Here is a 24,741-nt window from a genome sequence, read left to right as displayed (position 1 = left end):
ACTATTTTTAAAGATTACGATGCAGCTGTGGGACGGGTAGTACGGTGTACTGGCTGCCAATCTATTAACGGTACGCCGTACCATCATACTTTCACCTCTGTGCACAGGTGCAGTCATTACTAACGGTCACATTTCCCAACTCACCTAGCTGGTGCGCAGCTGTTGTCATTACTAACTGTCACATTTTCAAACATGCTGCATTCATTCCTACTATAGATCCACAAGTTGCCTGAGACACATGGACTGTTGGTAGATCTTGAGGACAGGTTTGGCCACCCCTGGGCTACAGCCATGGCAAAGGATACAGGGATGAGGTGGCGCGGTGGCTTTGGCAATGTTGGACAAAGGGCATCAATAACCGTTTTATACACAGTCCTATGAATAATGGTGAAGACATAGGCCGTTATTATAGGCATACAGGTGGAGATATGCAAATCTAGTTTGTAAGGCACAATGGGTCACTCTAAAGACTGGTTAGTAGACTTGTAGCATGTTTGTACCTTTAACTGAGAACCTTTCCCCTAACACAAACATGGTAACTTGGCTAACAAGATGGGGGCTGAAGACATTAATAGAAGAAATATGCTATTTCATTACATTTCTATACAATTTGTTCTTTTAAATTAGGAATGGTAGAAAATAAAATAAAATCAGGGTGTTTATCCCCTAACTCAAAAGAAATGTTGCATTTTACATGCACAAACAGGGACAGTAGACCACCATCGTAATGATATGAATAGTAACATGAGGTTCTGGAGATGATGGGACAGTCTGCCAGGTACATAGAAACTGGCTTTATATTGTTTCCTGCACAATTCTGTAACAGCACCAGCTAGGACTGGCGATAACCGCTACTGCTGGGTATTGCTACCTACTGAGAGCTCACCATGTTTTTATACTACTCACTACATATAATCTGCATTCCCAATTGTAGACAGGCTTAGTCTTAAGTGCGCAAACAAGTGCAGAGCATAAAATAACATCAGTTACATCACATAACACTGTCCTAGTGACTGTTCTGGCCAGTGGGTCGCCCACCATCTGCAAAGCCAGGAAGGAAGCGGTTACTGTTGGGTCAGGGACTGCGTGTTCGTCTGTCGCTTGGCTTTGGTCTGTAGATAGCGTCCTTTCCCCTCTGAAAAACGCTTCTTCTCGTCTTCAGTCTCGATCTACATTAAAATACAAAACAAATCTTCATCAAATCAGCTTTCCCTTCATACAGAGGTAGACGTTCTATGACACTATTCTTCTATTATAATTAAATTAGATATTTATATTATATTAGAAATTATTATATCTTCTATTACACTTATTCATAATATGAGCAACAATATCATTATCATCACCACAGATGCCATCTCCACAACAGCCAAGATAGCTGCAGGAATCTGGTCCAGTGTTTTGGACTCCGAACCAGTGTGGTTGTTACCCTTCTCTCCTCCTCAGTGGAAAGTACTGAGGAGGAGAGGGATCTAGGTGTCACTATTTCAGGTAGGCAATGTAACAAAACAATGAAGAAGGCAAGTCAGATGCTTGATTGCATAGGGAGAGGTATCAGCAGTAGAAAGAAAGAAGTAATAATGCCACTGTATAGGTCATTGGTACGACCTCATCTAGAGTACTGTGTTCAGTTCTGGAGGCCATATCTTCAGAGGGATATAAATACATTACAGACTGTACAAAGAAGGGCAACTAAAATGGTGCATGGCCTACATCACAAAAATGTACCAGGAAAGACTAAAAGATCTTAATATGTATAGTTTACAGCAGAGAAGGGAAAGGGGGGACATGATAGAAACTTTCAAATATATCAAGGGTTTTAACAAGGTTCAAGTGGGAGACATTCTTCACAGGGAGAGTAGCAACAGAACAAGAGGACATGCACTGAAACTAGAGGGAGGAAGATTCAGGGGAAATGTGAGGAAAAATTACTTCACAGAAAGAGTAGTGGATAAGTGGAATAGACTTCCGTCAGAGGTGGTAGAGTCAAATACAGTAGAGCAATTTAAACATGCTTGGGATAGGCATATTGATATCCTTACAAAGAAATAAGGACCAAATATGGTTTGAGGAAACCTGTTTAAAAAAGGGGAAGACTAGATGGGCCAAGTAGTTCTTACCTGCCGTCAAATTCTATATTTCTATAATCTCCCTGTCCAGCTATGATACTACAGGGTGTGTGCCCATCTTAAATACTGATTACATATACTCTCCAAGTGAATGTTTCTGAAGGTGACCATACACCAAGTAATTAATCAGAAGAGTCAATTGATCAGCAGCTCCTGCAAAGCAGGGAGGCGCCATGCTGAAAAGGCGCTGTCTCCCTCCCTGCTCTGCTAAAGCTGCCTCAGCCCTCACTGTCACTGCCACGCCGCCCGCAGCGCCTGTCTAACAGCGCGCAGCACTATGGAGAGGCTGAGCAGCTCCCTGCACCGCGCACACACTGTCCTCCTCCTGTGACCTGCCCCCTCTTCCTCACGGACTTTTGCGCTGAGGCATGTAGCGCTGTCTGTGAATGTCTAGATGACATGTCATATCCGGATCCGCCCCCTACCCATTGCTCCCTGCGCCTGTCAGCAGGGCCGCCGAAAGGGGGGTGCCAGAGGTACAACTGTCCCGGGCCCCCAGCCTCTGGAGTGGCCCGGGCAGCTGCCCACAAATGCCCCCACCCGGCGGCCAGGCTCGCACAATACACAGTGCAGCCTGCAGAGCGCCGATCCTAGGATACAGAGGGGCTCGGCGCTCTGCAGGCTGCACTGTGCAGTGATTGCCCCGAGTCCCGGGAAAAGATGCTGCTGCACTGCCGACACCACCATTACCAAGTAATTGGGGTGGGGGAGGCGGGGTGCCCGCGCGAGGGGGGGGGTGCCGTTGGGGGCCCGGGGTGATGGTCAGTCCTGGGCCCCAACATTACTAGTGGCGTCCCTGCCTGTCAGCTGTCAATCAAATGACAAATAGGCATTCCCTCTTCTCAGTGTGCTGTGCCCGTGCCACTGCCAGTCCTCAACACTCCGCCCCCTCTATCTCCTCCCCTATTCTTCCATCTCCTCCTTCTCTCCCCTCCTTTATCCCTCAGTCACAAGAGGGGTGTAATGGTGTCCTCAGCGTCCTGCCTACGCAGATAGAAGAGGAGATTTTTTTATATTCATTTAGACACTTTTTAAATAATGGGCTGGGTTATGTGCCTAAAGGTGGCAATACACGCTGCAACGGCAGCGTGCAATGCGATGTGCGCTCCCGCGGGCATCGCATCGCACAGTACAAAAAGTATCCTGAAGAAGCTCATTTGCGAAGTGTACGCCAACCATACACCTCGTGTGTGTGCTCCATCCCCTCCCCATATACCAATCCATTTTGATCTGTCTAGCTTAAAAAATCTTTATTTCAGCAGAGGTGCGTCTTGGCAGGCTCCTTACTAGTGAGTCCTGCCGCTGACCATCACAGTGTGCTATTCATGCACTTGTGACGATTCAGCTCCGGCCAAGCGGGCACCACAAGTAGCCACGATCAGCAACCCCTCCGGGCGCAGCTGGTGATGCTGCCACCCGGCGTTGCCGGCTCTCCTGCACCACGCTCCACAGCGGGTCGGGTTATTAGTATTAGTATTGGCTTCACAAGGGCACTCACCATATGCTACATAAGTGCAATCTTGCCTGAGATTGGTTGCAAGATCACTCCAATCTGCCAATTTATTGTCATACCAAATACTAGCTGCAAATATTGGAAATCATATCCGTCTTTCTCTGCGAATGTGTATGAGAACACGCAATCACTGCTAAATTGTATTGTATGCTATTGTGTGCAGCAACCCCTCCGGGCACAGCAAGTGACGCTGCCACCTGGCGCTGCCGGCTCTCCCCTACCACGCCACACTTAGCGGGTCGGGTAAGAAGTATTAGGATTGGTTTGACAATTTACCAATTATTGCCATACTAAATACTAGCTGAAAATATCGGAGATTATATCCGATTTTATCTGCTAATGTGTATGAGACCCCCAATATACAGAGAAGCCTTGACGCAGCTTGGGGGCATATCATACACCTGCGCAGGTATATGTAACCAATATCTCTGAATTCTATTATCATGTAGTGTTCAAGATTGGTTGCTAAAACTATTCAGTGTGCCGGGGGAACTAATGTCTTGTTACTTACTGTGTATGAGAACACGCAACCACTGCTAAATTGTATTGAGATCACTACAGTCAAAAGAGCAACATATTTACACAAATAAAAATTACTTTGAATTACTGCATTTGGGTTTGTAAGGATACCTTATCCTTTTTAAAACACATGTCTGTGACTTTAGGTTATGTATGTACTTTGTGTCTTTTATTTCACTTTTTTTTTTAATAGATACAATAAAAGTTATGTATTAATGTGTCAATTCTTAGGTGCACCACACCGTCTTTATTTGCCTTTGCATAAACCCTTTTGCCTTTGCCCAGGGGCCCACACTCCTGTTAAGACGGCCCTGCCTGGGCCCCCACCTGGTCTCCTCCTTCAGACCTGGGTAATTCGTACCCTTACTCCTCTTGGCACCCTTGCTAGTAACAACAGATACAGTATATATTAGCATTGGATGTGAATATGAATGTGGAATATGAATATGGAAATAAGCCGGGTAAGACGCTGTAGCTTTAGCATTTACAGCCAAAGAGGGATATCGGAGTCTCCCAGTTTCAGTAAGTGTATTTAAGATTAACAATGTCATTATGACTTTTTATACACCTACAGTGTGTACTGTACTATCTATTGCCAAGGCTACACAAGTTCACCAATTCCCAAGCAGGATGTCCTAGTACTAGGAAGACTTCAGAGAGAAGGTTATGGGCAGTTGAGACAGTTATTTACATAGGGACAATTAAGCGGGAGGGGGGGGGGATACAATCCCTAAGTAGTAAAACACTTCATGTTTCGAGTAGGAGATCCTCTGGTATGTAGTTACATGTCAGCTTCCTGCGGAGGACACAGTCACACCTCTGAGCTGGCGGAACAAAAAGATATAGAGGGAAGATGTATCCAAACTCGGTACACCTGTCAAACCGTAACGGAGGTGTCCTAAGGTGAGCTCAGGGAGGACAGAAACCTCCCGTGGAGCAGAAACACAAATTGCTACTGGAAGACACAAGCTCTGGTCTCGGGGTTAGTTACAATATAGCACAAGGTGACGGGTTGGAAAACATGTTGCTTAACAGATTGGACCCGGATTTCCCAGCAAAATGCTTTGTATGAAAAAAATAATGTAAAAAAAAAAAAATTTTAAAAAGATTTTTTCCAAAACGATAACAATCCAAAATATGAGTTGTGCAATAAGACGACCAATAAGACCAAGGTTTATCTGTAGTCAGTCTCTGGGGGATGCTGTTCCTTCCAACACCTTCATGCAAAAATGCTACATCTGTCTGATGGATTAGGAAAAGTTTCCTGGCAGTATAAAGACAATTTCAGGTTTTAGAGCAATGGAAAATCTGGAAGCACAAAATAAAACTTTGCAAAATACTGTAATATAACTGTTTGAATGGAATACTTAAGGTAAAATGGAGCCCACTCATTATACTCTTCCAGGAGTCTGCCATTTTGTGGAAAAGCTAAATTCCATAATGAATGATCATATGTCGGCATCTAAAGGGCATATAAGCTGCTGTACCTCATCCGTAACTTGTCGGGATGTACGGCGATAACGTCCTGTCACGTAAACAGGTTTGGCGCACTTTCTGCAGTGGGCATGCTTGGTCGGCCAAATTGCTGCTCATCTTGAGCGCCTGTCCTGACGTTACCAAAGGCAGTGCACCAATCTCAGACCGGATTCAGTTTGAAATCCTGGCGGTTGGGATCCCGGCGTTCAAAATCCCGACGCCGAAATCCCGAACGCCGAAATCCCGACAAGGGAGGGACGTGGATCGCCCCCATTGCAGGCTCGCTGTGCTCGCCCCCCATTGCAGGCTCGCTGTGCTCGCCACGCAGCGGGCCAGGTGCCTCGCTACGCTCGGCACGCTAATTTATTCTCCCTCCAAGGGTGTCGTGGACACCCACGGAGGGAGAAAGTGGCGGGATTTCGGCGGTCGGGATTCCAGCGTCGGGATTCTGAACGCCGGGATCCCGACCGCCGGGATTTAAACTGCATCCCTCCCAGACCAGTATGACTGAGATGAGGCACAGTCTAATGCAGGGCTGGGCAACACCGGCCCTCCAGATGTTAATGAACTACACATCCCAGGATGCTTTGCATTAGTTTTGCTATGTGGCCATACTGAAACTAATGCAAAGCATCCTGGGATGTGTAGTTCATGAACATCTGGAGGGCCGATGTTGCCCAGCCCTGGTCTAATGGCTATGAGAGGAAGCAGTGGTCTACCTGCTGGGATATTAGTATGAAAGAGAACATTCCACAGTGAGAGGTCTTGTTACCTAACCTACTGACCCCACCCTTGTATGTACATTAACACTATGACGGCAGATAAAACTGGAGAAGTGGTGACAGATTTATTCCATCCAGCAGAGCAGTAGAACTTCTACTTTATTAATTTCACCGGTTCCGACTGATTAGTACTATGGGGCAGGTGTATTAATCCTGGACAAGTGATGAAGTGGTCGATTGATAACGCAGCAGCCAATGAACTCCCAACTGTCATTTTTCAAACCAAGCTTGTAACATGACAGTTCGGAGCTGTTCGGCTGCTGCATTGTAACCTTCCACTCTATCAATTCTCCAGGCTTAATACATCATCTTCCCCTGTGTCTTTGCTAAACCACTCACCCCCTATGTCTTGGGCCTGTTTTCTCAGTTGCGTCGGCCAAGGCCATAACGCCAGACTCAGTCCATCCACCGCGCTAGTGCTACAAGGAAGGAACATGCTACACTAAGCGTTGAACTCTGGGCTCTAAGACTGTATTAATTTAATGGACAAAGAAAATGAGCTACAGATATATGTACCCTGTTGGCTGACATACAGTACATAGCCCAGTCTCTTCCACACAGATGCGCTGATGCCTGACTTGGAATTTGGATACAAAATAATCCCATGTTTTGTAAGCAGAGAAATGATCTTCTAGCGCCTTACACCGTATAGCTGCGCCGTCTCATCCTTGCGCAGATTTCCATCAAGTTTAAAGCCTTCAAATACTTCATTAAACATTTGAAAAACACCTAGAGGTGCGAGCTTCTATTTTTATCCAATGTCATACATATTTAGCAGCCCAGATCTCACTTGTGAGCTCCGTTCCTCTGTTCTGACTACTTCTACTTTCAACCCAATTCTTTTTTTTTCAATCTCAGCATGTACCGTACCGTTTATATAGCAACTATCTATTTAGATGGCTTCCAGAGAACAGGCGTCACTACCCTGAGGCCAGCGGCGCTCTCCTGCAGTTTTCACTTCAAGGATCAAATGGTCTATTTGGGTTTGTCGCCTGATGTATTTGGGCTAGTCGGGAATTCTCAACAGCAGCTGGTTAGGTCTAAATCATAGATCCGTTTCTTTACATGTTTACGTAAGTATACGGTAGTATGTTATCAGTAAGAAAGGAGTGATGTTCACAGTAATACATTATAAACCCTTTAAACGTCATGCAGTAAGGGCCCGATTCGGAGATGTGCTGAATTGCATGTGTGCATAACGCTAGGATTTGTACTGAGATGCCCACTGGTGGCTTTCAGAGTCCAAGCAGCTGCGTACAAAGAAGCGGGGGTGCGCGACTCCACAATCTGGGATAAATTTACGAAGATTGATCAGAACCTATGGTTCTTATATGTTAGTTGGGCGCCCACTAAGCTATTTGCTTCGTTTTACATGTCCCCTCACGGGGCTCGCCACACTATGTAAAATCAACTCCATGCCGACATGGATAGTGGGGGTATGAGCGTACTAACTATAGGGGGCACCCAACTAACATATAAGTACCAAATCTATTTATTATCTTCTACAAGGTGCGAAATAAATAAAAGGTGGAATCTGATCAGTTGCAAATCATCCATTCGCAGCCCTGCGGGGATCGCGGCATGCAAGAGGGGGGTGGCCGTGCGGGCGGTGTCTGGGGGACTCGCAAGGCTGTGAAATGCACATCCATGCGAGTCAACCAGAATAAATTCCATAGTTACCGATATTGAGTGCACACACTAGACCATATGAATGATATATTGATATTCTACTGGGGCCGTATCTTAACTGTACAATGGCCGCTGCAAATTTGCACGCCGTGCGATAAGGCTTGAATTCAGTGCAATGTCCTTTTATATCACAATGTAGTATTGTCTAACCCAGAGGTAGCCAACTCCAGTCCTCGAGAGCTACCAACAGTTAACGTTTTCCAGGTCTCCACACAGAATATCAAGTGAAGTAATTAGCTCCACCTGTGGATCATTTATAATGTGTCAGTCAGTAATGAGTGCACCTGTGAGGTGAGCTGGAAAACGTGAACTGTTGGTAGCTCTCGAGGATCGGAGTTGGCTACCACTGATCTAACTAGACATTTAGACCTCGCACAAGCCTGTAACATTCCCAAAAGCCTAGTAAACGCATTCGGGTGCAGGTAGCCCAGTGATAACAATATAATGGTACAGCACGCACAAGCTGATACTGTATATGCATTATTTGTACAGACATTTATGATAGATGGTGACAGACAGTAGCAGGTATTAAGCCTATTGTAACAGCATAAAAATACACCGTACAGAAGCAGAAGTGGTAGAAATCATACGCTGAAGGCATTAATGTTTCCCAACAGCACACAGTGATGGATTATTGTGACTGAGAAGCAGAAGTGTGTAAGCGTATACTTTGTGTTGTACCTGCAAGCTGAACGCTGCTGTCAAACCAGACAGCAAGAGAAAACACTGTAACCTTGATGTGTGGGACGTGCGGAGTGATCTTGTAAGATGTAGTACAGAACGGTAGAAGACTTGCAGCAGATGGCTTTGGGAGGTGACTGGTGGAATCAATCGGATGCGAAACAGGACAAGAAGATCATGCAGGGGAGAATTCCATAAGAGTTTATTTTACATAAAATAGGAAAAACTAACGTGCAAAGCATAGTTACCTACCCTCCTGCATTCTGCAGGAGACTCCCTGAAATACAGTAGCAGCAATCTCCCTCATGTCACCTAGCCCACATTACACGGTTACATCATAGTTACCTCCCCTCCTGCATTCTGCAGGAGACTCCCTGAAATAGCAGCAATTTCCCTCTCTCCCTCATTAGTCTAGCAATCTCCCTCATGTCACCTAGCCCACATTACACGGTTACATTTTTGGGGAAAAAAGGAATGAGAGACAGATACATTTACATTGAATCATCAGCACCATATTCCAGCACTTTAGCAAGTATAGTGTCTCTAACTAACTGCTTTGGGATCATCTACATTTGGATAGAAGTCATTTTAAAAGATTCCTCTCAGATGTAGCAGTACACTTCCATGCTTCTAGGTGCCACGTTCACAATCTCTTTTCACAATCTCTCCATATATGGAACTAGACATGCCCTTAACGTGGAGCATGACACGCCCCCTCAATGGGGCGCTGTGCAAAATTCTGCTACCAACTATAATCTCCCTGAAACTAGTTTTCAAAAGTAGGCAAGTATGGTGCAAAGTGATGTCATTCAGACCTCGGGGCTTAAACATGTTTAATTTAGAATCTTTCCCATCTCCTCACAGAATAATGCCACGGACTTTGGGTCATTGAAGAGCTTGGCCCAAGAGGACGTAATTCAGTGAGAATCACTTCAATGCGTACACATCCATTTCAGGTGGAAACAAACAAGTCCAGACACACCACTAGGCTTGTCCATCCCAAATTTCCATTGTTCTTTAATTTGTTTGCACCCCATTCTTAGGAATGGCGAATGAGATGGTACATCTGTATCTCTATATGTGTGGGTTCATTTTTAATTAGCCTCTGTTACTGTGATCAAAGCTTTATCATGCACCCTAGATAAGCTCATTCATCTGAAACCTGTGACAGCTGCCCCTTTAATACTAATCAGGTGTCTTAGGTGACTGCCTCATCTTTACAAGCCATAAGGTAGTTGGCAGGTGAGCTTTAAACCAAGAAAGAACACATTTTAATTTTAGCTATGATGCGTAAGCAATTGCCAGGTTCTTCAGAGACCAGTTGTTAGTGTAGGACTTGCAGTGAAATGGGGTCCCTTGGCGATGGGCTGCAAGCTTAAATGCATTAATCAATTCATAAACTAAAACCCCATTATTTATTTAATTGATTATTTGTATTTAAAAAGATTTTATTTGTATGTTAAGGTGAGTTAGTTTGTTAAAGGGAGTGCTCAGCTCCCCCTGTATTTGTATTTACTACAGTGTGTGGTCACAGGCAACTGCACCCCCATCCTGGAAATGTGGGTGCTGTTTGTACCCCATTCTTAGGAATGCCGAGTGCGGTGGTACATCTGTATCTCTATCTATATATAGGCAGCACGGACGGTGTAATGGTTAGCATTAAGCTGCCCATACACGGTCCGTTTCCGGATCCGTTTGGGACTTAAACAGCACACATCGTATCGGATCGCATCCCTAGTGCATGCAGTGTGCATGCACGGCGATCCGATACGATGTGAACCTAGTACAAAAAGTATGTACAGCACATACTTTTTGTACCGTACTATGTGATACGCGGGAGCGCGCATCACATAGTACAGAACGGATGCCGGCGAACGGCTCAGTGTATGGGCAGCTTTACTGCTTCACAGCACTGAGGTCATGGGTTAAATTCCCATCGTGGCCCTAACTGTGCAGAGTTTGTATATTCTCCCCGTACTTGCGTGGGTTTCCTCCGGGTACTCCGGTTTCCTCCCACAATCCAAAAACATACTGGTAATACTAGTTACTTTTTCTAGCATCTACAGGTCCGCTTCTGCTTTGGTGCAAATCACTCTGACCGGGCTGTCTGTATACATCGCATGTACAAATTGCTCATTTACATTCTGCTCCTTGATGAATCCTCTGGCAGCTTATTGAGAGCTTCAGAACCTTCCTGTATAATCTGTCACATCTTCAAAGAGTAAAAATATTTTTCCTCAACAAACAGAAGCAGCCACGTGTCTGTATGGTTTTGTATAATTAAAACATGTAAGGATTTCTTGTGACCGCTTAGATAGAGGAATGGTAAAGAGGATCGTCAAAGAGGATGCAAGGGGTGCAACGTGCACCTGTCTGTCACTAAAATACCGGCACCTCCGCAGTGCAGGGAGCTGGGTGCTGTACTGTCACAATCTCATGCAGCACCTGGCTCCGGTCACTAAGGAGTTAACAGTGCCGCCAGAGTCTCCAGGGGCAACCGTGATTTGTACATATAGTAGGAGATGTGATGTATATATAGCATTATATACTGTATGTATAGAACTAGTAGGAGATGTTATGTGTCAATTTCCCCAAAAGGATGTGCAAGAAATAAAATAAAACAAAAAATTACCTTCCAGTTTGGTCGGAAAATAAAATGCCAGAAAGAAAATATAAAATGTGACAACTCTGTTGTATTGTGTGTTTATGTGTAATTATGTAATATGTATTATACGATGTGCAGCGGTAAAAGCAATGACAGACCGAATACATGTCAAATAAAGAGTCGCAGGACAAAAGGGAGCTGGAGTTCTAGTCTGGCTGCAGCCTAACAAATGTCAGTACCTTAGCTTAAAGGCACCCTAAAGTAATTTCTAGGTCACAAATCATCGCTAGAATAATCTGGCCTAATCTTTCCCTCTTCCTCCCCCTCACAGCCTAAGGACACAAACGGCTTTCATGCAGAAACCAGAGCAGCAGCAGCGATCCAGAACCTGACTGTGAGCTTGCTGCAAACCTGCAGGTGAATGCACCTCAACCTAAGGACTCAATCCAGGCCTCTCAAAGAGCGTTCTTAATGCATATCCCCTACACACGCGCTCACCTGTTCACTTCTCCAAACTAATAGGATTGGTGTATTATTGTACCAAAATCGTCCAGTGTGTGTATGGGCATCTACAAGGCCATATGACAGATGCATTAAAATGATCCACATTTCATACTACATTAGGAGTTAAAAATAATAGAATCCTAGGACATACAGATGACACAAATGCCACGCCCATCACGCTATTGCAGAGTCCGGCAAGCTCAAGTACAGGAAAACTTACATCTTAGTCCTTGAAGAGACTTGAATGGTTCTTATTTATAGCAATCGTTCCATATTCCTTACAGACAGCGTTTAATATTTATGATTATCTTTATCTCAGAGACATTATACAATAATTTCATGCACTTGCATAATTTTTGATAGACTGACATAAGTGTGCATATACTATAATTAGAGAGAAAATGACTGATGTTCCATTAAGACAATTCCCAAAAATAGAACATTCTAATGAGATCTTTCAGTAAAACCAATCAGGTACCTGAAAGCAAGGGATTCTGGGGGGAAAAAACAAGTTGGAGACTACATTTTAGAGTGCGTTATCAATCACTTGACAAGTAAATGAAGTCTGTTGCTCATTTTCAGAAAGATAGAATCCAGCGGCAATCACGCCATGGACTGATGGGTGAATGTTAGGAAACGCGCATTTACAGAGACTGGGACAGGAAAATGACTGTAGATGTTATCGGGTCTTGTGCTTCATTTTATAGATGATGCTTACTGCAAAATGTAGCAAATCATTATTTATTTACTCCTAAAAGCCAGGTTTTAGGAATAAATAAGGTACAAAGAAAAATCCCGCCCAGGGTTAAGTGTTCTGGGAATCCTACACAGGTATCGACCAGGGCTGGATCTGGGAAGGACCTGGGTTAAGGTGGTGTAAATTGGTAACCCAGCTCATCTGTCCTTTAAGCAGCGCCCGCCCGCACTGCGAACGTCCCCGCATGCATGCGAATGGATGTTTTGTATAAACATCCATTTGCAGATTGCGTGCGGGTAAGAAATTATTCGATGGTCACCGACCATCAAATGATGATTTCTACATTGCACGCAGATCTAAGACCATCTCTGGTGTCTTATATCTGTGGGCTCCCTGTATGGGAAGAGGGTGGGCAGCTGATGGCAGCTTCCTGTCCCCTGCATCACCGGCAAATTACTAGGGGAATGCAGGCGTTCCCATGGGCGTGATGATGGCCCGCCAGTGCTGTGTGCGAGCGGCCACCGAACAATCAATTTGCCGTGGCCGCTCACACCAAGCGGCTGCACATGGCCATAAATGATTATGCGCAGTTGCCAAACATCACTCCCCATTGTGAATTCGCAACACTGAGTAGGGACCAAAGTGACCTCCATAGTCCAGAACCTTACAGTTCTTACCCCGGCCACAAAAGCTGTAATCTTTCCCGGTCTGTCTACAAGGTAACAGCCACCCTCCTGGATTCCCACTTCCAGTCTCTTAACAAAAGAGAGAGACTGCTCCTGTGCACAGTTTAAACAGCTCTGACCTGGTAATAACCCAGGTCAGAGCCACAGTGTGAAAAAGGTCTATCCTGGGTCTCAACCGGATTGGAACAAGGTTCCAAATTCCAGTTAGGACCCTGGATTTGGTGGAAAAGAGGTGTAAGGAGAATTTTACAGTATACATATGCTTAATTCATGACCATAACCTACATTTTATACAAAACACCAGAAGTATTGTATATGAAGGTTTCAATACCGATATGTCCATGTAGAGGAAATCTAAGAGGTTAAAATAGCAAAGCTGCATCAGATTCTGGATTAGAGACTGGACAGGGCTGAAGTGGAAGGAGGGACAAATCTTACAATTGGCCTAAAGCGGAATGGGAGAGAATCCTTCCAGGAAGCCATTATCCAATAAGAACACACGATGCAAGGCAAATAACCTCCATTCAGAATGGCATAAGAATTCAAGAATGTCGACAGTAATCGTGTAGATCATGGGTCTTCAACCTGTGGCCCTCCAGATGTTGTGAAACTACATGTTCCAACATGCATTGCTACATTTTTTCCTATAAGAGCATGCCAAAACTGTCAGTGCATGCTGGGACATGTAGTTCCACAACATCTGGAGGGCCATAGGTTGAAGACCTGTGGTGTAGATGGTGATGAGATTTTGACAAGTTAGAATGTCAACATTTCATCCTGGTGGCCCAGTGGTGCCTGACTACCTCCAGACAGGAATAGAAGGACAGAAGGGATGCCTTTCACTGGTGCACCTAAGAATAAATTGAACTCATAATACATAACTTTTAATAACTTTGCATATAAAATATCTGTGAAATAAAACCAGGACATACAACAATCACACAAAATAAAAAGGGGAGGACGTTCCCCTGACTCAGTGTGACCCCCTAGTCACCACAACCCCTGTCTGTAAGTGTTTAAATGTTTTTGTACCGTAGGCAGCAATAAAGGAGTGGGTATTCTCCTATATAGAGCGGTATAGTGGTGGGGTCTCTTATGATAAATATCTCACGTACTGGGAGATCATTAGTGACTATGGGTGAGGCACGCACCTATTGAGGACAATCCTCTGATAGTGCTGCCCTCAGCCCAGGTAGCCGCTACCGCTCTAAGACACTGAGGGCTGGTGAACCATATGTGAGGTGTGCCGGCTTGCACTTGCCTCGTTCACCCAGCTCACTCAGGTAACGCTGAGTCTGGCGCCAGACTAGCGTGTCGGTCGTCGGGTGGACCGCTCACGGATTTCGCGCTACAGTACAGTTCAAAAATTTAACATTGTATGTGGGGAGGGGAAGAGGGGGTTTTACAACACACTGAGTGTGTTAAGACGGTCAGCGTACGCTTCGCAGTGAACGCTTCCTCAGGACCGAAGCGTTCACTGCGAAGCGTACGCTGACCGTCTTAACACACTCAGTGTGTTGTAAAACCCCCTCTTCCCCTCCCCACATACAATGTTAAATTTTTGAACTGTACTGTAGCGCGAAATCCGTGAGCGGTCCACCCGACGACCGACACGCTAGTCTGGCGCCAGACTCAGCGTTAACTGAGTGAGCTGGGTGAACGAGGCAAGTGCAAGCCGGCACACCTCACATATGGTTCACCAGCCCTCAGTGTCTTAGAGCGGTAGCGGCTACCTGGGCTGAGGGCAGCACTATCAGAGGATTGTCCTCAATAGGTGCGTGCCTCACCCATAGTCACTAATGATCTCCCAGTACGTGAGATATTTATCATAAGAGACCCCACCACTATACCGCTCTATATAGGAGAATACCCACTCCTTTATTGCTGCCTACGGTACAAAAACATTTAAACACTTACAGACAGGGGTTGTGGTGACTAGGGGGTCACACTGAGTCAGGGGAACGTCCTCCCCTTTTTATTTTGTGTGATTGTTGTATGTCCTGGTTTTATTTCGCAGATATTTTATATGCAAAGTTATTAAAAGTTATGTATTATGAGTTCAATTTATTCTTAGGTGCACCAGTGAAAGGCATCCCTTCTGTCCTTCTATTCTTGTTAAATTCCATGCCTGTGGTAGCACACCCTCATCACCTATACGAAATAATTGCAAATCATACTTGTATCTAGGAGGGTCCTTCAGAAATTATACCAAAAACGTTACTGCCCTGTGCGACTGACTTATGTTTTTCTTCCAATTGTACCTCCAGACAGCTGCAGTAGCGCCTTGGTGGGTTCTGAGCCAGACAGAGTCCTCCAGTAAATATTTGACCTTAATCCCTACCCTTATATCTCTCCCTTTACTTCCTAACCCTAATATCCCCTCCACTGCAACCAAACCCTCTTACCTGCAGCCTAACTCTAATGTCGACATTTCAAAATTGAATACAATGAGGACATTGCGGTGTTGACTTTTTGAAAGTGTCCCGGAAAAAATACAACACACTTTCACAAACTTTGAATTAATATTCATTTTCTTAGATTGTGATACAGGAAGGAAAAGGTTTTGTTCTTTTTCTAGATGAGTTTCATAGTAGCGCTTGCACAACGTGACATAGGTTTGCTGTATAAACAAGTTAGAGTCTGTACATAGGACTGGGGGTTCTTCTATGGTGTCAGAGAAAACCTATAGCTGCGAAACACATGCATCCTTCATAACATTTCCAAAAATGTGATTTACAGGATATAAACAGATAATGAACTTAATTTTACTGTACAATTTTGTTTCCTTCGGAAAACCAGTAAGAACTATAAAAGGGGAGATGTATCCAGACTTCTAAAGAGCAAAGTAGTGGGCAGGTGGAGAAGCTGCCCACAGCCACCAATCACATTATAGCTTTAATTTTGTGGAAGGTACTTGTTAGCAAGAACCTGTTTGGTTCTCGGTGTGCCCACTGGAGTAGATTTACAAGGTATCTGATTGGAGGGGCCCTATATCTGTTTTATAGGATATGTCCTATCCAGTGGGAGAATCCGTCACACTGGGAGTACACACTTGTGCAATATATACTAAACCACTTTGATAATTTAACAAATTAATTAAAATGAATAAAATAACGGTACTTGTGAGTTATCCGGGCGTCCGATTTTTAAATCGGGACATCGCATCGCATGCGACCATCGGATGCGATGCGATGCGATGCGATGACCCGATTTTTCCATAGGAATCAATGTTAAAATGGACTGAGTCCATTTTAACATGGAATTCAATGGGAAAAAGGGGTCCTTTTCATACCCCTACTATCCAAGTGGGCATGGAGTTGGATATAAACCTGTGGCGAGCGTAGCGAGCCACCGAGCCCGAAGCGTGGCGAGCGTAGCGAGCCCCGCGAGGGGACACGGAATACCGTCCCCTCGCGGGGCTCGCTTCGCTCGCCACGCTTCGGGCTCGGTGGCTCGCTACGCTCGCCACAGGTTTATATCCAACTCCATGCCCACTTGGATAGTAGGGGTATGAAAAGGACCCCTTTTTCCCATTGAATTCCATGTTAAAATGGACTCAGTCCATTTTAACATTGATTCCTATGGAAAAATCGGGTCATCGCATCCGATGGTCGCATGCCATGCGATGCGATATCGCATCGCATCTGATTGTATGCCTTAACTTAAGGCATACAATCAAAAAATCGGACGCCCAGATAACTCACAAGTACCAAATAACAATTCCCATTACTAAAAAGTTCTCCATAATACATTGATTTAATAACTTTCTATACAATGTTTCATTTTTTTTTTATAATTCAAGTTGTTTAACTTTATTACTATCATGTCTCTTCTACATTGATAGATTAGCAACAAGTAAAAACGTAGATGGTCCCCGACTCCGAATACATGTATAAAACAGGCAATCGTTACACACCCGTCTACAGTATCTAATAGTATATATCAGTGTGGTCCACTTTGGGGAATGAAGGATCGTTTGTAGAAGAACTACTCCCCAAAATTGTAAAAGTATGTATTGAAGTGCATGGAGTTAAAAGACATAATTATATGTTGTATGCACCATTCAATTATCCCCTATAGTCCCAAGCACTCACTTTTGCCCCAGGTTGTCATTGCCCCTCCCACCAACTTCCTATGCATGTGGATGGGAAAGGCCATTGAAACATTATAATAAATTGGCATGGGACTATTTCAACCACAAGTGACCATAGAACAGGCCTGGCCAACATGTAGGTCTCCAGTTGCTGTGAAACTACATCTCCCATCATGCCTTGTCACAGATTTAGCATTCCCTTATCGCAAAACTGTGGAAAGGCATGCTGGGACTTGTAGTTTCACAACAGCTGGGAGGGCTGGCTAGACCTGCCCTAGAATATTGTGCAATTTGCACATTCAAGAGAATTTTTTTTTATTATTCATTCAAATCAACCAACAAAAATTACATTTGATTTGGGTTGAACGATCTTGCTAATATAATGCACAATAATGATCACCTCATTCTATTTTCATTGTGCCATTATAACAAAATAAATAAATAAAAAAAAAAAGCATAAAAAAGTAAAATAAAAATGATTCAATGCCCCTTAGTAATGTTGCCTGGATAAAAGGGATAATTATTAGCTATCATTTATAGCCCCATCATTTCATCACTGATCAAATTGCATTGCCACGCCGCAGAACTCCCCATCACATGATTTATGTTGTGTGTCCTCGTTAGGAGCCTGGTAGGATTTCACTTATGCGGAATGCATTTAATGGAAATGCTCAGAAGCTTATTTATAGACACAGTACACTTGTATTATACATGAATGCATGTTACAATCATATATAAATACATGTACAATCTGCAGCACTTTGAAGAGAATATTTAAACATTAACATCAGTCCCTGCCCCAGTGGAGCTTACAATCTACATTCCCTACCACATGTATACGCACACACATTCATTCTAGGGTTTATTTTTTGGGAGCCAATTAACCTACCAGTATATTTTTGAAGTGTGGGAGGAAACTGGAATACCCGGAGGAAACCCACGCCAGCAAGGGGAGAACATACAAACTCTGCAAAGTTAGAGCCATGGTGGGAATCGAACCCATGACCTTGGTGCTGTATATATATCTGAGGACGAGGATATGTTTCCCACATTAAAACTGCACCAACACTTTTCCTCAAAATGTTTGGAGACTTATAAGTGCCGCATATTTACCAGCAATTCTTATTATATATTATGGGGCAGATTTATACACCTTTTAAACAGCCGCAAAAACCCAGGTTTTTCCTGGGTCAGCAGTGGTGTAAAAGGGGTTAACCTGTGTCCCTTTACACAGGACTACTACCCAGGTCCTGACCAGAGTAGAACACGGGCAGGACCTGGGTAGAGGGCAGTGTAAACGGGTACACCGGCTCCCGTTTACAGCAATGGGGGAAGCCCCACCTCTGGACCGCAGCGTCCTGTGGTCAGTATGGCGGTTGGGCACACACATCCTCCGCTGCTGTCTGCTGTACTCTGCAGACAGCAGCGGAGGCCGGGAGAAGGTGAATGGATGCCTATGTGCGGCATCCATTCACCTCGCGGACGGGGGCTGGGTGGGATGCAGGGGGGCTGGGAGCAGCCCAGCAGCTTACCTTGGTGCTGGGTTTGCCCCCAGCGTGACGATCGGCGCCGCCTCAGTTTACACTGCGGGTAGGCACCGCAGTGTAAACTGTGCAAATCCTGGATCCGACCTTGCTTGGATCCGTGTTCCAAATGCTGGGTAGAATCTGGGATTTGAGTGTAAAAGGGGAATTAGGAAGCCTTGGAGAAAGATACAGTGGACAGAGATAAAGTAGCAGCCATAAGCTCCTGATGTTACAGGCTGGGTTACCAGCTGGATGGTCTGTACTTTACCTTTCTCAAACGGTTACAACATCTCCCTCTATAAAACAAAGACAAAACAGAAAAGTTCCTTATGTTCCCGCGTTTCCCCATTAAAGTCCCGGGTGGCATCCTACTCACCACTAGCTGAGGAACTGGAAGGGTTTTGCCGTCCTTGCTTAGGGAGACGTAGGTAAAGAAAGCACTGACTGCGCGGAATTTTTCCTGGGTGTCGCCAATTAAAGTATCCGCATCAACAAACACCTCAATCTCCATGGACTTGTTACTAGTGAAGGTCATGTGACCGGATATGGTAATGATGCAACCTGAAACATTTCAAACAAACAATTGTTACAGTTTTACCAAAACATCAATAAAAAAAAAAAAAGTGCTTACATTGCCGTACTTGCTTCATATTCCTGAAATACATTTCAGGTGACCTCTCGGTACAACAGGCAGCCATAGGAATATAGGATCCAATACTTTGGCTAATGTCACTTTAAATGAATTATGGTATTAAAGATTTAAACGTAAGCTTAGCCTTAACAGACATGTTGTCTATAACATATACAATGACTTAAAAGAACAAGTACATTTCGGTCTTCGGAATTAAAAAGATAGGGGATTAAATTAGATAGGAAAGGCTTGTGACGCACTAAAAATTCATTATTAATGGCAGTAAAAGCATTGCTGAACTTTATACATAGTTGTCCAGGATAGATGGCCCGAAATTCACAAAATAGAGGAATTTAGTTATGATGAGAAAGTATTTACTGGTTGGGTAGCAGAGAGATCATACTGTGGGGCAGATGTACTAGGCCTTGGAGCGTTATAAAGCACCAGCTAATCAGCTCCTACCTGTCAAATTACAGGCCGTGTTTGATAAATGACAGCTAGGAACTGATTGGATGGTACTTTATCTCCATTTACTGTTCTCCAAGGCTTAGTACATAGACCTCTGTATTCCTGAGGTGTTCTGTGCAAATGTTCTAAAAACACACTTTCCTACAGCCTTGATTTTCAGTGCCCCAAATGGGAAGGTCTTTTGAAAGGAATAGTCGCAACAGGGGAGGTCTGGTGGTGTAAATAGAGATCATGAGTTTGTGGAGCATATTTTGCTTTAAATAAGTAGGACGTTATGTAAAAGTGTATGAGTGCAAGTCCAACAAGTTGAAATTTTAATAAGAGCTCCATTTGCTTTTAAGGTGGATATCTGCGGTGCTCTTCACAGTGTCTGTATAAGAAGGAGCCCACTGATGTCTATATGGGATTTACCTTTATTATCTTGTGTGAAAGTGATCATCACAGTGATAATATAAAGAGGATCTCAGGAATAATATCTATGTGTGATTTACTCCTTTACTCCTGTTATCTGGTGTAGCAGTGCTCCTCAGAGTGACCATATAAACTCTCTGATCAGGTCTATATGTGACTCTCCTCCAGTGTTGCAAGTAAGGGGGTACTGTGTGGTACGGAGTACCTGTAAGAAATATGTTGCAGGTACGCAGTACCACTTACCCCCTGACCCACTGTCAATTCTATTTTCATTTTAAGTCTAAATATAATGCATCCGCAGCACGCCCACCCAGCGTTATGATTGGTGCTGTATGCAGCTACCGGCTACTGCTGATTTAGCATGTCACACTGATAGGCATCAGCGGCACCGACAGCATGAAGAGCAGGCTCCACAATTGTAAGCACAAGCTGCCCGGCTCTCCCCCAAGCAAGAGCCAACCCACCCCAGCCATTCCCTGTTTCTCATTCCCTGTCTCCTGATGCCACGCCACTATAGTCATTTAGTCACTCCTCTAGCTTTGTGTGACTACGCCCCCCTCATGACACATGGCCACGCCCATTTTTGGTGGAGGCTATCAGTACCACCAAGAAAAAAATTCTACTTGCACCACTGCTCTCCTCTCCATCTAGTGTAGCAATGCTCCTCACAATGACCGTATAAATGCTCTGATCATGTATATATCGGACCCTCCCCATCTCATTATGTGGTGTAGCAGTGACCATAAAACACTCTGATCAGGTCTATCTGACTCTATCCTCCTCATTATCTAGTGTAGCAGTGCTCCTCACAGTGGCTGTAAAGGGATGGATTATGTGATTACATCTGTGACTATGAAGAGGGGTCTCTGGATAAAAGAACCCATACCTACATACGCTTTGCTGAACATTTAAAATATTTTGTATATGTGTATGAAGGATATGTAAGATCATTAAATCACAAGCACATCCATTTACAAAAAGAGATGGTCCAGATCATCCTAATCAAAGTCAATTTTTTCCTGGCCAAAGTAGTTCTAATTCTTCCATGTTGTGTAGGTTATATAAACCTGTGTCTCCGCTACCTGGACTCATGGAAAGTCCTGAATCAGAAGAACCAATGAGATCCTGGAGTCCTTTGTAGATGGTTTTTATCCTCTAATCTCTCATATAAAAGTAATATTAACGTCCAGTCCCTCTGAGCGAACTTTCAGAATCAGTTTGTTTCTTGTACAATACTTTAATTAAATATGTAACAATGATACAAACTAGTTAAGAAGTCATTAGAAAAAGCTGCAGGATATTTAGAGAAAACCTAATTAGGGAGGTTTTCGTCCTTATAAACATTTGCTTGGAGCAGTTTAAAGTAGTTTTTAATATGTTGAAAATATGCTAATGTTCCAACCAGGGGGGCATAAAGGGTGAATACTGGGGCTATTTTTCTAACTAAAATCATTAACTTAATTACATATTAAGCTTAAACATAGGCCGATGTTTCAGGAAAGAAATAAAGATGTAAATAAATTAGCCAGATGTAGGTCAACGTTCATCAGTGATTAAAAACATTAGTAAAACGCCCATCAGTTGTGTTTTATAGGATCTACATATGTAACAGCATAAAGAGGACACAAAATGCCCATATTATTGATATTACCACTGGTTAGTACAGTGATTTTAAAACGTATTATTTTTTTTATTTATTTTTTAACACGCATCACAACAAACAAGTTTAAAAAAATTGCCAAGGCACACCATCAGACCCCCACAGGGAAAAAATACATTGGCCCCCACATTAAAAAAAACCTGTTGGACTTCCGGTTCCTGCTTCCATGGGACCAGCAGCAGAGTGCTGAGCTCCCTGACCGCCCCGGCCAGCCAGCCACACTACGCCGCACAGGACCCCTCAAAACGCACCAGAAACCTGCAGGAAGCCCCTGCCGGCACCCCAACCCTGCCGATGCAGAAATTATTTGCCCAGGGGAGACTACAGCAGCACTGCCAGACTGCTGCTACGCTGGACGCCACATCCAAGATGGCCGCCGCCACACAACACTCGAGGCAGCAGCCACAAACAGCGCAGACTGAGAAAGGTGAGATGTCTGCCCAGCCCCTACAAGGTCCCACCAGCACCCCAAGCCTACCAATATCAAAATCCCTGCCCCAGGGGAAGCCACAGCAGCAGCGCCAGCCAGCTACAGCACAGGGCGCCACATCCAAGATGGCCGCCGACACACAGCTCACAAGGCAGCAGGCACAGAGAGCACAGGCTGAGGCAGAGGAAATGTTTGCCCAGCCCCAAGTAAGTGCTGGAGAGGCCCCCTTTATACCCTCCACCCAGATAGATATGTTTGCTCCCTCCCCAACACCACCCCTGGGTTCAGCATGATCTTATGCAGATGTGGTCAGAGCCATACAGGACACTATAAACCCCATTCTGGATGCACACGCTGCTAAGCTGCAGCAATCTGTACAGGACATTAAGTCACAACTTAAGCAGGTCTCCAAAACGGTTACTGCAAATGAGACTCACCTGGGAGAAGCTTTCCAGGACATCTCAGCTTTAAAAACCACCACGGAATATCTGCAGAAATCCTCCTATTCCATGCAGAATAAACTGGACGATCTGGAAAATCGTTCCAGAAGAAATAACCTCCGTATTATAGGACTCCCTGAAACCTTAAAGGGCCCTGACCTATATGCCTTTCTCTCATCCACCCTCCCTGATCTACTGAATGTTACAGAGGCCTGCACGGGCATAATCATTGAGAGGGCGCATAGGCTAAGCCCACCTCGCGATGACCGCACCAACAGACCCCGCCCGGTGATCCTTAAATGCCTCAACTTCCAACACAAAGAAGCCCTATGGATGGCATTTAGGCAAAACCGATCCCTTCAGTGGAATGGGAATAAGCTTCTGATTTTCCAGGACTTCTCCGCAGAAGTCACGAGAGCGAGAAAGGAGTTCTCCCAGTTATGTACCAGACTGGTAAAAGACCGAGTGAAATTTGCGCTACTATATCCCGCTAAGCTGCGTCTGTTTTCAGGAAATTCTTTTAAGGAGTTCAGTACAGTACAAGACGCAGAGGCCTACCTATTGGAGCAAGCCCAAGCCTCCTTTTCACCGGCGGGCCCTGACGACACCGAAACTGATTGTGGCCAGTGACTTCATCTGAAACCCACTACCTGACGTCCAATCTACAACTGCCTTATTGTCCACCCCCATCTCATTCATCAGGGGACACACATCTTAGTCACTCCCACGCTGGACGTGGGATCGTTACTTACTGGCCCTAACCTGGATTCGTCCCCCCCCCCTCCCCGTGAGTCACTGGACTCTTTGGCTCTACGAGACTTATCCATGTGGACGGCAGCTTCCCCGATCACAGAACTTACTTAAGTTCTATTGCAAAAGTTCCAGGTTTTCTTTTTTGTGCGAATTTATTTTTGCATCTGATTTCCACCAGCTTTATACTGTTTGTCTTTCTTAACGTATATTGATAAGTATGTTATATTTAGCGGTTTTGTTTCGGCGCCAGTTGTGGGGCCTGGAGACCACGTTGGTCCCGACCTCAAGCTGGCCCTGAAAAATTATATATTTTATGGCCGGGGCGAGCCTTGTGGCTCATGTATCTGTTTCGCTTCCCCCCCAGGGGGCATGGTACCCAGTGGCCGTCTCTGCCGCTGGGACTCCAGAAGTCTCTTTGTATGTTTTGCATTGTTTGTTTTCCTTGAGGAGCTAGGGTGCAGAGGGGAACCCACCTTGCCCACGCAAGATCTACCCCTTCTTACTATGTTAAACTTGTGGGTTCCGCCTCCTACCCCCTGGTTGCTCCTATTCCCCCTCCTTTCCTCGTGTTCTTCCCTTCTGTCTTCTCCCCATGTCTTTTTGATAATATGTCTAGAGATGATCAGATTCATTTTAATACACAGTGTTGTGTGGTTCGGATATTGGGCGGTTGCACTGTATGGAAATTCGATCAGCTTTTCCCACTCATTAGATGATAATGGCTAATTTGAAGGTGGCAACATTGAATGTAGGTGGCTTCCACGTCCCTTCTAAGCGTAAGAAGACATTGCTTTACCTTCATAAGCTACAGGCGGATGTGGTGTTTCTCCAGGAGACGCACCTAACCCCCCAGGAAACTTTAAAATTGAACACAATGGGTTGGTCACTTTTGGCAGCATCCCCATACAACTCAAAATCTAGAGGGGTTGTCATTTTAACTAACAAGAGCACCCCAACTCAGGTGCACTGCACTGTTACTGACCCCGAAGGTAGATGGGTACTCGTGGACGCCACCGTACACTCAACTAGGATCACGATGTGTAATGTA

At 44.6% G+C, this 24,741-nt stretch overlaps 1 protein-coding gene across 7 annotated transcripts in view; it reads right to left on the bottom strand.

Moving 5' to 3' along the window:
- Positions 1-637: 637 nt before the first annotated feature.
- ACOT7 (acyl-CoA thioesterase 7) overlaps positions 638-24,741 on the bottom strand; it is a 163,235-nt gene continuing 139,131 nt past the window's right edge. For all 7 annotated transcript variants that reach the window (XM_083162987.1, XM_083162984.1, XM_083162982.1 and 4 more), the window contains 2 exons: positions 19,277-19,461; positions 638-1,169 (listed from right to left, as the gene is read on the bottom strand). In XM_083162987.1, the coding sequence (XP_083019113.1) occupies positions 1,065-1,169; positions 19,277-19,461 (290 nt within the window). In that variant the 3' untranslated portion in view covers positions 638-1,064. The remainder of the gene's footprint in view (positions 1,170-19,276; positions 19,462-24,741) is intronic.

Source organism: Crinia signifera, chromosome 19, assembly GCF_055691185.1.
Source record: "Crinia signifera chromosome 19, ASM5569118v1, whole genome shotgun sequence".
In the NCBI taxonomy this organism is placed as follows: Eukaryota; Metazoa; Chordata; class Amphibia; order Anura; family Myobatrachidae; genus Crinia; species Crinia signifera.
Note: the sequence above shows the minus strand (reverse complement) of the source record. Positions and strands in the feature narration are given on the sequence as shown.